A 16,219-nucleotide genomic window follows, 5' to 3' on the forward strand; every position below is an offset into this window, starting at 1 on the left:
GGCAAACTTTTTGCCCGAGGGCCACATCGGGAAATAGAAATTGTATGGTAGGCCGTGAATGCTCACAAAATTGGGGTTAGGGTGTGGGTTGGGGTGTGGGCTCTGGGGTGGGGCTGGGGATGAGGAGTTTGGGGTGTAGGAGGGTGCTCTGGGCTGGGACCGAGGGATTCAGAGGGTGGGAGGGGGATCAGGGCTGGGGCAGGGGTGCGGGAAGGAGTGCAGCGTCCAGCTGGGGGTGGGGCTGAGGATGAGAAGTTTGGGGTGCAGGAGGATGCTCCAGGCTGGGATCGAGGAGTTTGGATAGCAGGAGGGGGATCAGGGCTGGGGCAGGGGGTTGGGGCGTGGGGAAAGGCTCAGGGGGTGCAGTCTTCGAGCGGCACTTACCTCAATTGGCTCCCAGAAGCAGTGGCATGTCCCTTCTCCAGCTCCTATGCGGATGTATGGCTAGGCGACTCTGCATGCTGTCCCATCCACAGGCACTGCCCCTGCAGCTCCCATGGGAGTGTGCAGGAGCCGGAGCGGGGCCATGCCACAGCTTCCAAGAGCCGAGGGGTGCGGCCCCCAACCCAGTGCCCCGGCTGGAGTGCTGGTGACCCAGCACCCTGGCCAGAGCAGGGCCAAGCTGTGTGGTCCGGCCCCCAACCCAGCACCCCAGCTGGAGCTCTGGAGCAGGGCCGAGCCACATGGTCCGGCCCCCAACCCAGCGCTTCGGCCAGAGCACTGGAGCAGGCCATAGTTTGCCCACCCCTGGTCTACAACATGACAATGGTGCCTTCATTTCCAATACCTCCTTTGGCACTGAAAATTAGATCCAGTGTGTGGCTGGCCTTACTGGATAGCTGAAATGACAGCAAAGGCCAGTCCCAGGTTTGCTGTAGTGGAGAGAAAGTCCCAGGCAAATTTATTGGTGAGGTTATTGACATAAGCCCTGAAGAGTCACGCAGTACTAGGCATTTGTGGGATCTCTAATAGGAGGTCTGATGCTACAGTTACTATCGCAAAGCTATCAGGGCAGATTGAATACCCCTGGGATCCCAAACTACTGTTTGTCGGGTAGCCCCAGAAGCAAGTAAGTGAGGTGAAATGTTCTGCATTTAAGGGGAGATAGTGGTGTACTCTGGAACCTTTTGGGGGAAGAGGTAGCAATAGGAGGTTCACATGCCCTGACAGCCAATCCTGAATTCTCTGTATTAGCATCAAAGAGGCAGAAGAGTACACAAGGTTATCCTGTAACTTGTTTTGTCTATCTGCTTTACTAATAATATTATTTTTTAAAACTTCTATTAGGTTATTTCAAACTCTCCTTTTACAATAAAGGGTTCAGGGAGCTACCTTGTCTGGATAACAGTCTCAGTGCTACTTCAGTTCTGTGTCTCTTACACTTACACTTACACACGCACAAAACAATCGTATGATGCTACTTCTAGTACAATATTTGTCTACAACAAAAGTATGATCAACAAGGGAGTGTTTTCAGAACTACACATTCATTTCATTTATGGCCGCTAATTAGAACTGAACCTAGACCAAAATGTAGAGTTATGCACTTTTCCTTAATACAGATTGTGTATGTGTGTGTGGGGAGGGGTTTCTTGTGTGTAGACATGTCCCTGAAGATAATGGAGAATTCTAAAATGTAACTAAATACAAAGAGAGTGGAATGGGTATTGTCTCTGGAGTGGCTAATTAAAGAATCACTTGCTGAACCTAGAAAACCCAGATTAATTTTTGAATGCTAATTAAGTACTGGCTGATTAAAGTGATTCATGTTCAGTGTGGAGCTTTGTACCATAGAACACTGGGCTGGACACCTCCTTTAGAGAACATTGCAAGGCTCATCTATTTCCAGCATCATTTCCTCAACAGAGACAATGACTATTTTCCCCTCTTAGGGTTTCTTTATACCAGAAAGTTGCCTTGCTTTAATTTAAATAATTTTAAAAACCGATTTAGATAAATGGGTGCAAAACCTTGTGTAGACACTTACTTTGGTTTAAGAGTGGCTTATTTCAGCCTAGCTGAAGTCAGTGAGTAATGGACTTAAGATAAATGGATGTAATCTGCTCTTAAACCAAAATGATATTGACCTTAGATATTTCCCCTGTCTAAGGGAAGAAGTAGAAGAGGGTGGGAAAAACATAAAACCTTCAGCAGAGGATGGTGCCAAAAATATCTGATCAGAACAACACTGACGTTCATATTTGATATCTAGATGGAATGAGATATAACCAAAACTGCAACTCCACCCCGCATCCAGCCCTGCTTCCCCCACACCTAGGGTCCCCAGAAGGGAATTGCCAGCACAGCCCAGAATGGGCAGGAACACGCAAACCAGGCACCTCTGCCCCAGTGGCAGTGGCTTCCCCTGCGCCACAACTCCCTGCCAAGGTGGGCTGTCAGGAGCTCATCTCAGAATGGTCAGCCCTTGGATGCTGGCACCTGCAGCAGGGACCAGCCTCTCTGCAGTCAGACCTATGTGCCTCTGCTCCCCTCCAACATGGAGAACAGCCTCTCTGAAAATGGTACCCCTGCGTGGCAACCCCATGCACCAGGTCCAATGACACTCATTGAAGTTTGGCCCAATCACCTCTTCATCGTTGATGTCATTTCAGTGTTTAGAAGTGCATTTGATCTAGCCTCTCTTTTGGGAGGACATTTTCGTATGTATAATTTCAAGGTTGCTTATACAATAAAGGAAGTTTATAATAGATGCAGATTAATTTAACTATTTGTAACTTTAGCACCTATGTGGCCAAGATGGAGTTTACTCTTCAGGCAGGCTCTGGCCAAGAAAAGGGATGCTCAGGAAAGCAGCAGGGAAAAACCTGTTTCAAGTCCCCTGGAGTGATCACACATGCACACCAGGACAGTACAATGAATACAGGGAAGGGAAATATTTATTTACAGAAGGATGAATGGAGAAAAAACAACAAGAGGGCAGAGTGGGGGAGTAGTAAAACAGGGTTACACTCAACACGAGGCCCCCAGGCCCAGTGGTACCACCATATGAAAGGGCAGACTCTGAGCAGTGTGTCTACACTCAGGCTATGTCTATACTACAGCCGTGATCGATGCTCTGAGATCAATCCACCAGCAGTCAATTTAGCGGGTCTAGTGAAGACCCGCAAAATCAACAGCAGATCGCTCTACAGTTGACCCCTGTACTCTAACCACGACGAGAAGGGTAAGGTAAGTTGACGGGGGAGTTTCTGGAGGACCTCTGGGGACCTCTGGAGCTTAATGCATGAGCTTCTATAGCATGAGCTAAAAGCCAACTGGCTGTTAACTAAGGCCGTAGAGCAGCCTCATTTTCTCTCTCTCTCTAAGTGGTCTCAGTGCCATTAGATGGGACAGAACACCACACCCAGGTGTGTGGGTTACACTTGCTGTAGCCCTTCTGTCTGGAGCTACAGACGCACACACCCTTCCACTCTCCCTCTCTCCATGCCCCTGGAACAACCAACATTCTCCTCCCCAGGAAAAGGTTTTAAAGGGGCCATGATCTCTAAACCCCAAGGCTTTTCACATTATCTGGAAGTTAAAATATATAAAACAACAGATAGCTCTTCCAATTTGTGTAGTTTCAGGAATGGTTGGAAAGAACATTTATTTTTTATCTTTTCAATCAGATCTTGGATGCATTTAAATGCTTCCACCACTGATCTCTTAGTACTGTGCTTTGTCATAGCATATCTCAGTCTACCTATTTCTTTTCAACATAAACATGAAATAAACATAAGTAACTATGTTATCCACATGTGCCCTATCCTGCATTTCGTGTATACCCAAAGCTCTCACTGATTTTTGACTGCATCATTTTGAGGTTTGATCTCTTACTGTAGGGTTGTTATAGAGTGCAGTGTCATGGAAGTAACTTCTTTTTTCTTTTTAAATGAGCTTTCTCCTAAAGTTTTGATTTATAAAAATAAGGTTTTCCATCTGTTTTTATGTGTCACTTGCATCATGTGTACTTTACCATGTCATGTTGATGGTCTGGTAGATTGTTTGAAAGGCCTTTGAGGAACAGACATGCATTTGCAGAAGTCATTACACTGTAGGAAACTAAAAATGGAGACAATTATAGAAAATTCCAGTGGAAAGAGAAAATGTATTGTGAGAAAAGCCATAAAAGCACAAAAATACTAAAGTAAAACTCACTTCACAGTAGCCTGTATGATTCAATTGTAGATCAATATTATGTAGTTAATGCATTAGCAGTAGAGCATTAATTTGCAATTACTGCAGGCGATCTGATCCTCTGTGTTTCGTCCATTGACATAAATGACCTTTTGTTGAAAGAGATTCTGCAGTCATTATTTCTAGCGGATATAACAAAAAAGGGATAGAACAAAGAGGTTACTTTCTGCAGTATGCATTTTTCATGGTAGAGGCTCCTGAATTTATACCCTTGTACGGCATATTTTTAGTAAATCTTTACTATTTAGTTGCGAAACTTGAAAAAGAACAATAGGTCTTTTCAAACAACTTTTTAGACTGTTATAAAATGTATAGGTCATGGTCATGCATGTCTCCATCACCTCCAGGCTAGATTTCTGAAAAACACTCTAGGGGTGTTTCTGTGCCACCTGGAATGCTACTGCTTCTGTTGCCTACCTCCTAAGAGCTAGACTCTGGCTTTGCCACAAAGCCCTGGCTAAGAGGCACCACATAACTGTTCTGCTTCAGAAACAGACTGCAGGCTAGATTGTGACTCAGAAAATCACAATTTAGTCCCTAGCTCCTCTCTTGCTGCAGGAAGGAAGTAAACTGTGTCAGACCCATACCTGACTTGTTGCTTTCCCTTCTGTGCCAGCTCAGATGCACTCAATAGCGCACTGGTGGGACTGACTCAAGGTTCTATCCGCTCCCCTACCTTGCTTGTCAACTCCTCACCCGTCTGTCCCAGAGGGGCTGTTATCCCCTCCCTGAGAGACTTCTATCCTCCTCGTACTGTGCCCCATGATATGGTTAGCCCACACATGGGATAACAATACCCTTGACCTCCCTTCCTGCTGTATGCAGAAGTATACAATGAAAAAAGCAATCTGCTGGTAAATGAGGCTGCCACTGTGACCATCTCACTGCCCCACATTCTGCACTGCCTACTTACGTCAAATTCAAGGTGCTGATTCAATGTATAAAGCCCCAAATGGTCAGGGACTTGATTAGTGAAAAAAAACTGCCCCCTCCCTTACATTCTGTCATGACACTGAAGACCAGCAAGGACACTTCTGCTGTTGGTTCCTGAGATAAACTCTCTCAAGCAAGGAACAGTTGGCTTTCTGGTAAGGGCCTGTTCCTGGGTACTTACGTCCTCTGGTAACTGGTAGCCAGAGGCTGTTAGGTTCTAGGACTCAGGTTCTAGGACTCAGGAAAGAAAAATCTCTTGGGAAGTGTGAAAGTGAGTTTTTATCATAGGCCTCAGAGGGTCAGAACTGTTTTATTCACGTGAATTTCATTCTTCAACGGGAATAGTAGCTAGTTCACAAATTCCTACCGCCACGCTGATAAAGGATGAAAGCAATTGTAGCTGAAATAAAATAAAACAGTACTGAAGGGAGAGACTCACAGGGATGAGAGGTTAATCAGATTGACAGGATTTTTTCCCCAGCAAGTGTATTACTGAGGCATTTAACTGAGGGATTTTTAGAACAGCAGGACAGTTTTGTGTGTGAATAAACAAGCTTTTGCATAGCAAAATAGGGGAGGTTTCAACTGTTTGCAATTTTTGGACTTGTATTCACAACACTAAGTCATAAAACAAATAATCACCCAGAGAAGTGAGAATGCAGAAATCTGTACCTCTCTGAGAGACGAGGGAATGGAAGATTCATGGAGATGCCAGTTATGGAAAGGAAATGTGCATGTAAAAAAACTTTCCATTCTGCATCATGGCAGCTCCACTGATCCTTTGCTGCTGCGAAGTAGCAAACAATGAAAAGAAGAAAAGGAGAGTAAGGCACAGAAGTGTGTGTGTAATCATGAAGCATAGCACCTGTGCCATATGTAGACTTACTTTGGGGACCACTCTAGTTGAGTGATAATTCTGTATACTGTTGATCAGTTTGACTACATGACCAAGTGGCTGGTCTGCAGATTTTCTCAGTTTTAGTCAAATCATCTTCTTCCCATGATGAAGCAAATAATTTGGAAAAACGATCCTTGATGCCTTAATTTTCTTGTAACATCATAGTCCTCCCTAATACAGCACTTGATCTATGTTGAGAGAGGTTCTTTTATCCATGCAATTAGAGCAAAGGAATTGGAATTAGAAGGAAACAGAGAAACAGATTATCTGAAACTCGCAGTACATTTAGGAAAGGTTTTAACTTCTCTCAACATCCAGGTTATGCCATTTCTTTTCCTTCTGATACTTACTATTTGAGCAGCGAAAGGGGAAAGAAAAATCTCTTGGGAAGTGTGAAAGTGAGTTTTTATCATAGGCCTCAGAGGGTCAGAACTGTTTTATTCACGTGAATTTCATTCTTCAACGGGAATAGTAGCTAGTTCACAAATTCCTACAGCCACGCTGATAAAGGATGAAAGCAATTGTAGCTGAAATAAAATAAAACAGTACTGAAGGGAGAGACTCACAGGGATGAGAGGTTAATCATTGCCAGACTAAATTGAGGTCCGAAGATGGAAAAATTGGTTTGCTGGTTGGTTTTGATAGATGTGCAGCTTTCAAAAATCAGGCCACCTGAGGATGTGCATCAAGAGAAGATGCTCATTAGAGCTAGTTGGAAATGTTTAGATGAAACTTTTTTCCATAGAAAAATGCCAGTTTGTTGAAACCAGAATGTGTCACGGAAACTTATTGATGTCAATGAATATTTCATCAGGTTCTCAGGTTGTTCGTGTGTGTGTGTGAGAGAGAGAGAGAGAGATTTTCTCTGTAGCACTATGGTTAGAGCACTGCCCTGGGATGTAGGTTCAGATTCTTTCATTGCCTGTTCAGAATGGTCTGGAATGAAAACCCTTTTTCTGAGTCACACAGAGCAGCTACTTGAACCTGTCTGTCCATGAGTTAATGATGCTGTTCATTACTGAATGTGTCCTTTTACGGTGCTAACTCTTAGGGCCAAGGACAATCCATCCAGAGAGAAGTCAAGAAGTGATGGAATTCCTGACTTTCTAGCATTATTTTTTATTTAACTGCACTAATAATAATAATTTCTCCCTATGTGTGAATATGATTTTTGAGGTAGAAAATGAACTGGATTTTAGAAGGGTTACTGACTCTTTCAGAATAACCTGGATCTGCCTTTCAAAATTAAGCTGCCAGGTTTAGGGAGCTTGATGAAGAGGAGACCTATCTTTGGAGGACTTGAGAAGGCGGTCAGGAGAATAGTGCCAATGGCCTTGTAACTGCATGACACAGCTACTGATCTGATGCTGTACCAGCTGCTGAAATGCATGTAGGAAGATTGGAGGATTTAATTTCCCTCCACCATATTTTCCTACTCCTTGGCACAGGATAGAGCTTTGTGCCTTCTGATATTCCACAAGTACATGATGAAGTTAAAGACAGGTGTAGAATCTAAACATGTGCTTGGTCTGTTTACATGCTGCTTTTTAGCGTGTCTGCCTACAAGCATCTCCTTTGCATTGCATACCACTGACAATACAATGGTACAGTTCTTTATGGGTGACTGACCATGAGATTATTGGGCATAGCTGTAATGCTCAAGGCATGTGAAATCATATTTGTTTTCCTAAATAGATGGGTGTGATTGTAAAATCCTGCATGTGCCCATGTACTGAACAGGGGTTCGCTCTGTAACTCCTAGAACTAACAGAATACCATAGTCTCACATGAAAGTAATGCAGAGCATGCCTTTTTAATCTGCAGATCAGCACAACTCTCACAGAATTTGATCCCTCCAAGCTGCTTACTCAGAATCTAAATGGACAAACATTTATGTACCTTTGTTCAGTTGTAATGTTCAAAAGAAGGATAAAAAACTCTCATCCAACTCAGACTTGCATCTTGATACTGTGTTCTCAAACCTTGTTAAATAGCATCCCATCTGCTACCCTATATCCCTAGAGTAGTTTAGCAGCTAATGTGAATAAATCAAATAATTTCATCTATATTTTATCAATACTTAAGAAGATTTTTCTTAGTCATGAACTTGTCCTTTTAGAAGAGAGGTTCTGAAACTTTTTTTAGAGTGTGAACCATTATATATACATTATATAACCATTATATATATATCTTATATACCACCTCCCCTCATTCTCACAATCATGTAATGTCTTCCAGGCAACTACAGCAATTGCTTATATAGAGAAATAATTTTAGGAAAGTATACAATGTATTTTTAGCTGTTGTAATTTAATTTACAGCTATAAAGGGGGAGGGGGAGCCAGAATTATGTGACCAGACAGCTCTCCATGGACCACCATCTGCAGACTACTAGCAGTCTAAAGATGACAGCTGGAGAACCTTTGCCCTAGAACATTATATTTGGATGCTTACATTCTTATTACACACACTCCGCATTATAGGTAGATGCTGAAATAGTCTAGGGATGCTGGATGTGCTCTTTTTGATTTCCTGATTCGTTGAAGATTTTCTGTGTCCATCTAAATCATTGCTTAGAAACTGCAAAATAGATTTATTCATCTTCATGTGCAATGGTTATGCAGCATGTTTCACTATGTAGCAGAGAATGTTCTTCACAGTATTGAGTAGTCTGCTACTAGCTACAGAAGACACAGTTTTTAAAATCATATGTAAGCATTACTAAGATTTAAATTGCACGTTTACTGATCATGAATGTCCTAGTTTTCTCAGGAATATTAGATTACACCCATTAGCTGGCAAGGCTTGGGTAGGTCCCTTCATGAAGTACCTTGTATTGCTTTTATGTAGTACAGTCTGTCTTCAATATAACCTAAGCCAATAGAAACTAAACAAAAAGACAATGATCTCAACTGTACATTGAAAAAAATAGCCTAACGATATTCATAAATACTTCTCAGACAAAAAGGTAGATTTATGTATTTAACAGTGCTCAGGAAAAATTTATAATGAAAAAAATTGCATTAAATGATGATGATAAATACGTTTAAGATTAGATACATATTATAATACAAAATCAAAGAGGCTGAGTAACTCTTTTCCTTACCTTCTGGGCATATCAGTGAGGAACATTTCAAAGCAAACTCATCCAAATTAATATAAAAGCAAAACTGCTTATCCATTGCAGAACCTTTCGAAGGTACCTAAGAGGAATTTTTGTTGTTTATCCCATTGCTAGAGTCAGAATATTAGAATGTGGGAAGTCACGGGCAGATTTTCTAACAGAATGGCATTCAGGAGCTATTTTATGTAGAGATCTTGTGCAGTTTAGTAGCAACGCTGAAATAAGTCTCTTCCTTTTGGGAGAAGTAAGATGGCATTCTGCTAAATGCTAGAATTTTATCACTTGGGGGAATAAAAAGCTGCCAGAGAGGTCTAAGAATATAAAAGCATTTGAGATCTCAGAAGGAGTTTAAATCAATGCACTGCCACAGTTACAGTGCAGATGAAAGAGCCTGCTGTCTCAATTGCCAGGAAACTACTTAGAAACTCTCCCTTTGATTTCTTTTGGTAGTCCATTAAATTACCGCTAAATGCAATAGATAGGGACATCAGTGCTTTGATGTTGTATAGCTACAACAAATGGAAACTAATATGGTAGAACAGTCAACCTTTGTGATTTGCATGTGTATATACAAATACATACCCATCAATCTCCTTATCTGACTTTGTATCTCCACTACCAGTCTGTCTACCTAGTGTACCTCTTTTCATTACAATTACTATTATTTTGTGCCCATTTTCCAACAGAGAGCAAAGCATATATTTTTGATGGAAGGAAAAATAAAATTGTCTCTCCCCGCTACTTCTAAGCTATGAATGGTGTGAATTCAGTAATGATAGAGAGCCACAGTAGTGCTTTGAGACAGGTTAGAGTAGCAGTTCTACTGCTAACCAGGACTGATCATGATGGAGAATTAGAAACATTGCCTTGATTATACTCAGCACTGAAGCATTTTTGTTATCACAATGTAATCATTGCACAAATATTTACACCACTTGAAAATTAAGAGTGTAATAAAACATATAGGGTCAGATTATCTGGCTTTCTCCAGCTCTTTGCTCCATGAGTGCTGGAAAGGGACAGTAAACTTTCTGCATGTCCTTAGCTGGGAATTGTGTGGGGAGATACAGGGCAGGGATGGAACTGAAGGAGTGTGGAGCTAACGTTCACTGCTGCCTCTGTGGCACCAGCTCTTCCACAACCACTCTGGATTCTGCAGAAGTTTCTCCATGGACTCCAGAGTCCATCCTGGTGAGGAAGGTGAAGACTGAAGCTCCAGGGTGAAGAGAGAGGGGAACAGGATTGGGACTAGAGAGAGGTATATATCTTCCCCCATCCAACCCCACAGAAATTATATGAAAAAGATAATACACCTCCTACCTGAAATATCTTTTCCAAATAATCCTCTCCTCCCCTGCCACTTCTCCCAAGAAGATGTTCACCATCTGGGGAAGTCTTTAAATGGAACTCCACAGCTAGTGAGTTGGTAGGGGCTATTCCAGGGTCCTGGCTCAGTGCAGGGGCACAGGCGCTTTGCATGGATGGCCCTAACCTCCCACAGACCCTGTGGAATATGATGAGTTTGGGGCAGCCCTGCAGCTTTTTCTGCAGAGAACAAAACAAAACATGACACGCTGATGTGTGGGCATTTCCCTCAAAAGCAGTTACTCTCGGCAAAATCCAGTGAACCCAGTAGGAAATGTGCCTCAGTAAAGTCTTCAGGATTTGTGTTTTGTAATGATGATTATAAAAACCCAGCAGGCCATTTGTGAAGTTTCATTATCACTGATGTAATAAATGCACATTATTGATAATATCATTTTTTAAAAATACGGAATGTGAATTAAAATGTTTCAGATAGAAGCTAATTATCAAAAACAAACACGTAACAAGTAATAAAAAGAACTCTGCTGACACATTCTCTCTAGCTCGCTGCTGAGTTTTTTCCAGATCCCATTGACAAAGTTATATAGATGTATCCATGGTTATTTATCCATATATTAGGGTGGTAATTTCTTATACTGTACATAAATAGGGATCCTGCAATGTATGTGTGCCTCTCACACTCGCAGGTTCACAGAGTTTGATCCTGTGATGCATTCCAGAGGTGCATTCCCCAGTGAAATCATATAAAGTGCATTTAACTTAATGAGTTACCGTTGCATTATGCAGCTCAGGATCAAGCCCTTAGAATTTATTCTTAGGTTATCTGAGATAAAATTTCTCAATATATTTATTTGTGTGTGTAAAGGATTGGGAGCACAGTCCCTCCATTCCCCAGCCCCCATCCTCCCAGTGGTGTTGTGCCTGTCACTGTCCAACATTAAATACTATTAAACAAGGTTCGGTATATGGAGAACTCAGCCTGCTTAGTACCATGACAAACATACCTTTAAAAATCCTTTTAACCTTTTATTAAAGATACAGAAAAGAAGGAAAAACAGCATTTGAAATGTTAAGTAAGGCTTTTATTTTAACAATATACCTTGTTCCCTTTCCCTTTAACTGGAGAGAGTTTGAGAAGGGGAAAAAACCCTTGTTTGACAGTCTTTTAAGTAATATCAAAGATGGTAATAATTATTCTTGTGAGTAATAGAGAAGAAGTTGGTTGAAATGAGCTGGAGCTTCTTGTTGCTGCTGTTTTTGTTAAAGCCCGATCCCATTTCATCTCAGGTTGTGTTTGGGATTCAACTCTGGCCAGTATCAGTGGCAATATTATCTAGGTCCCTCTGTCTGGCACAGGCTGGTCAGGACATCTCTCAGGATTAGGATGACGAAGGTCCAGGATCCCACGAGATAGTGAGGGTGGGCAGCCATGATGATGAAGTTTGCTTCAGTGGCCCCTGGTTGTTCTTTTCCCCAAAAATCTCTTTAAGGATCCAAAAAGGGAATGATAAGTGGAATAGCTCCTCCCTTCATTAGTTTGTCCACCAGTGAGGCCTTGTTTCCAGCACATCGGTTTTGGTTCATTAGTTTCCAGACAACATTCTGTTGTTTGCCAGGCATGATCGCAACACAGTCCTTGAGTTGTAGATGTAGTCTTTTTGTTTAGAGTAATTCAGCTTTTCCCAGCAACATTTTCATTATAGGTTATTGTGATATCTTATGAATTTTCACATTTTAGGGGAGGGATAGCTCAGTGGTTTGAGCATTGGCCTGCTAAACCCAGGGTTGTGAGTTCAATCCTTGAGGGGGCCAATTAGGGATGTGGAGCAAAAATTGGGGATTGATCCTGCTTTGAGCAGGGGGTTGGACTAGATGACCTCTTGAGATCCCTTCCAACCCTGATATTCTATGGTTCTATGAATTTAGCTTAACAAAGAGAAGGTTAAGGGGTGACTTGATTACAGTCTATATTTTTACAGTTGAGCTCGCAATTAGAGTAAATTTAAATTATCACAACAACTCGTCTGATTTTTAGTTTGCTATCATCTTCTGTACATTCTTAGGTTATTTCAATTCATAATGTTGCACCATAATATGGTAAAAAGTAAAAGCCTCTCTACTTATAAGGTTATAACAGGTATCCTCCAGTGTATCTCATGTGTACACATCCTGTCAAAATATTTCAGAAATTCAACAACAGAATCTGAACTTGTTTTAAGTGACATGACATAGCATGGCTTTTAACTGTATTTTTTCTTACATTTTAAATAGCTAATAAAAGTGTTACACATATGCTTAAAAATTAGAACCTTTTAGCGAAGAAAGAGGTTTAAATAAAGCATCAGTTGAGTTTTCAGTTAAATAACCTGTGGAGGAAATTATTATGATGTTCTCTATAATTGCTCTGAAAAGAAAATCTCTAAGTCTATGGAAGGCATAACAGACCTAATTAATGCTCACCCTGTTTCTCCAGAGAAACAGATTTTGTGTAATGTAAATGGGCTGCATAGGAAATGTTCTTGTCCATATTTCATAGTTATTTCCCTTTTTTCCTGCAGGGCTGTGGTGTACGATATTTTAAAATGTACCTTTCTTCTTCTGAACTGCAGCTTGTATTAGTTTGTGAAACCATGTGTAAAATGCTGATATGTTACCTAGGTCTTTTTTTCCCCTAAGTGGTGAAATCAAATATCTTGTGAATCTTAGGATTTAGTTTTAGAGTATTGTGTGTGTGTTTATATTGTCTTGAAGTAGGTGACCATTTCATTGTTTTATTCATTACATGCATGTCTTATGCAGGAGTACTACTGCTTTTCTGATGTCTACATATGAATAAAAGCTTATATCAGTCCCTGAAAACACTGACTTAGCCTGGTGCCTGATAGTCTATCCAAAGATTTACCTAATATGTCTGCAGTTTGTACGGCAGGAAAATTGGTGGTTCCTCTTTAAGAGGATACAGTATTGATTGGGCTTCTTTCCCCTTCACAGTGCTTATTTCACCTTCATTGGATACTTCAGCTGACCCCACCCCCTCATGTTCCTCATATGAGTTGGAAGGGAGCCAGCCAGTAAGGCCTAGCAATACAGAGTACTCATGCCAAGTGGTTGCAAATCTTTGGAAACAAAAACAAAAAACACACACCACAGCTCAGCAGAGCCAGGTCTACAGACTCGGGCTCACACTACAGCACTGAAAATAGACATTTGGATTGTCTAGCTCAGGCTGGAGCTCAGGCTTTGAAGCCTATCCCCTCTCGGCTTCAGAGCCTGAGCTCTAGCCCAATCTGCAATGTCTACATGGCTATTTATAGCACAGTAGCACGAGCCTGAGTCTGTAGACCTGGGTTCTGAGACATTTATTTGTTTGCAGTGTAGACATACTTTTACAACCCCAGAATTGTAAATCTTTTCAATTGTAGTGCCAGCCTCACAATGTTTGGGGTTTTTTTGCTTCTTTATTTTTGAAGACCAAGTTCCTGAAATCCATTGATTATATGAGGATCTCAGTTTTTTGTGTTTATTTTTTTCAAGTACATTTCTAGCTCTCAGGGTCACAGAAAAGACCTTTAAATGTGAATCCTAAAGGCTCAAAAACCAGAAGATAAATTAAAACAATCCCATTTTTAAAAAAAATTCTCATGGTCTTGGGGTGGGATCCTGACTCATGCTTTGGTCACTTGTGCTTGTGGACCAATACTAAGGACCAACACTTTGGGCAGGAATTGTGTGTGTGTGTGTGTGTGTGTGTGTGTGTGAGAGAGAACTCAACTTGGTTCATGGAGCCTGTTGATGTCTCCAGTTTATTTTAGTGCTCTGGTTGGGATTTCTGAAACTGGTATCAGATGATACTTATTGCCATATTTGATGTCTTTTGGAGATTTTTCATAGCTGAATTTGGGCTTTTAGCTGCCCAGGCTATATCCACTACGCTCTTTGATGGTTGGTGCCCATCAGACAGTCCAGTCACTGATGAGTGAGCTACGGCTTGGGCCCTGGGAGACAGTCAGTAGAACAGTCATGGGGGGTTTTTGGTCAAGTGTTATCATTTCATTTCCAGGGTCGCTGTGGTTGGTTAGTTTTAAGTTGGCCTGATAGCCACGAGTTGGGCTTAGCAGAGATAGAAAAAGTTTCAGGTATTGGTCATAAGGGCATCCTTCTGCTGTTTCCACCTGTGTCTGCCAGGTCTTCAGAACAGGGACCATCTATTTGTTATATGTTTTTAGAGTGCCAAGCACAATGGACCCCTGACCTCTAGGTGCTACCACAATGCAAATTATAATATTAATACAGAGAGAGGGACCTTAAGTCTTCCTGCACTGTAAAGTGTTCTTTTCCTGGATGGCATGTGCTGTTTGGGGAGGCCTTCTCCCACTTGTTTGGGTGGTCCTAGCTGTGTTTGGGGTGAGAATTCATGTTCCAGCTCTATACTGGTGGCAACACAAGGACAAGAAACTTGTTATCAGCTTGAATTCCTGAGTTCTGTTTATTCTGATGTTCATAATACAGTTGCATTTAAGGCCACTGAACATCAATAAGTTCAAACAGCATAAGTAATCTCATATACCATTGGAAATTTGTTGCTGATTGCTGGGTGTGTGTTTTGTAGGTGTGCAGTGCAGTACAGAATCAAGATTTCACTGTGATTGAGGACTACTGCACAGGACTGAGAGCCCTACTTTATATGAAAAGCATTGAGGAGCTTCAAGACTGGGATGGACAGAGTCCTGCAACCATGTGCCATCAGAAAGGAAAGCCAGTACCCAAAATTGCTGATCTGATTGGAAAGGTACGTCTAATGATACCACCTTTTGGCTTCAAGCATAGGTTAATAGGATGGGTTATGCTTTTTATCCCAATGGCCATATTTTGTCATCATTGCCATCAAATGGTATGAGGTCTTTTGTCTCCTTCTGAATAGTCACCAGGCAATTTGTGATGTCATATTACTACTGACTTGACATCATATTGTCCTGTTACCATTGACATGATGTCACCACTTCTTTGACAGTAGCATGACTTACTTTTTGTCTTTACATTCTATATTTAAAAATATTAGAAATTCTCTCTTCATTGTACTTTTTGATTCAGATTTGCATGGCTGATTTTGGGTCAGAATCCGTAGTACGTTCTAACCCTTTTGCAACACTCTGGTGGCGCAAAGGACCCCAAAAACAAATAGATCGGCCATCTCAGAAATCTCCCAGCATGAGAGAGCTCTTAGCTGGCACAGAGCCAGTTTACCTGCTGGGTTCCATCTGCCCCATTACTGTAGTATCTGAGCTCTTCACAATTTCTAATGGATTTATCCTTAGAACATCTGAGGTGGGAAAGTGCTATTATCCCCATTTTACAGGGCAGAAACTGAGTCATAGAGAGACTAAGTAACTTGCCTGAGGGTCTACCACAAGAAGTCTGTGGTAGAGCAGAGACTTGAACTCAGGTCTCTGAACTTCTAGGCTAGCATCCTAGCCACTAGATCATTCTTCTTCTTTGCTGCAGTAGTCCTGTTGAGGACTCTGGCCAGCTGATGTGGATTGCAGCAGCCCCAAGACTGTTCTTCCTTACACTAGGCATCCTGCAGATCCGTGCTCAGAATCAGGGAGATATATCTGGCTCCCTAATGGCACTTTACTGCCCCCTGCGCCAATCAAAATCTCACCACAGCAGTGAGTCTGTGCCTTTGTTTCAAGTTACTAGAGGGGATCTCTTTGAAGAGTGGTTTCAGTTATGGCATCATG

General features: G+C 41.7%; 1 protein-coding gene across 1 annotated transcript in view; it reads left to right on the top strand.

The window, feature by feature from the left end:
* The window catches only part of DPYD (dihydropyrimidine dehydrogenase), a 502,649-nt gene that overhangs the window by 432,160 nt on the left and 54,270 nt on the right, over positions 1-16,219 (top strand). Inside the window, exon 20 of the mRNA XM_077825357.1 lies at positions 15,088-15,267. Coding sequence (XP_077681483.1) covers positions 15,088-15,267 — 180 coding nt within the window. The remainder of the gene's footprint in view (positions 1-15,087; positions 15,268-16,219) is intronic.

This window comes from Eretmochelys imbricata, chromosome 8 (genome assembly GCF_965152235.1).
Source record: "Eretmochelys imbricata isolate rEreImb1 chromosome 8, rEreImb1.hap1, whole genome shotgun sequence".
Classification (NCBI taxonomy): Eukaryota; Metazoa; Chordata; order Testudines; family Cheloniidae; genus Eretmochelys; species Eretmochelys imbricata.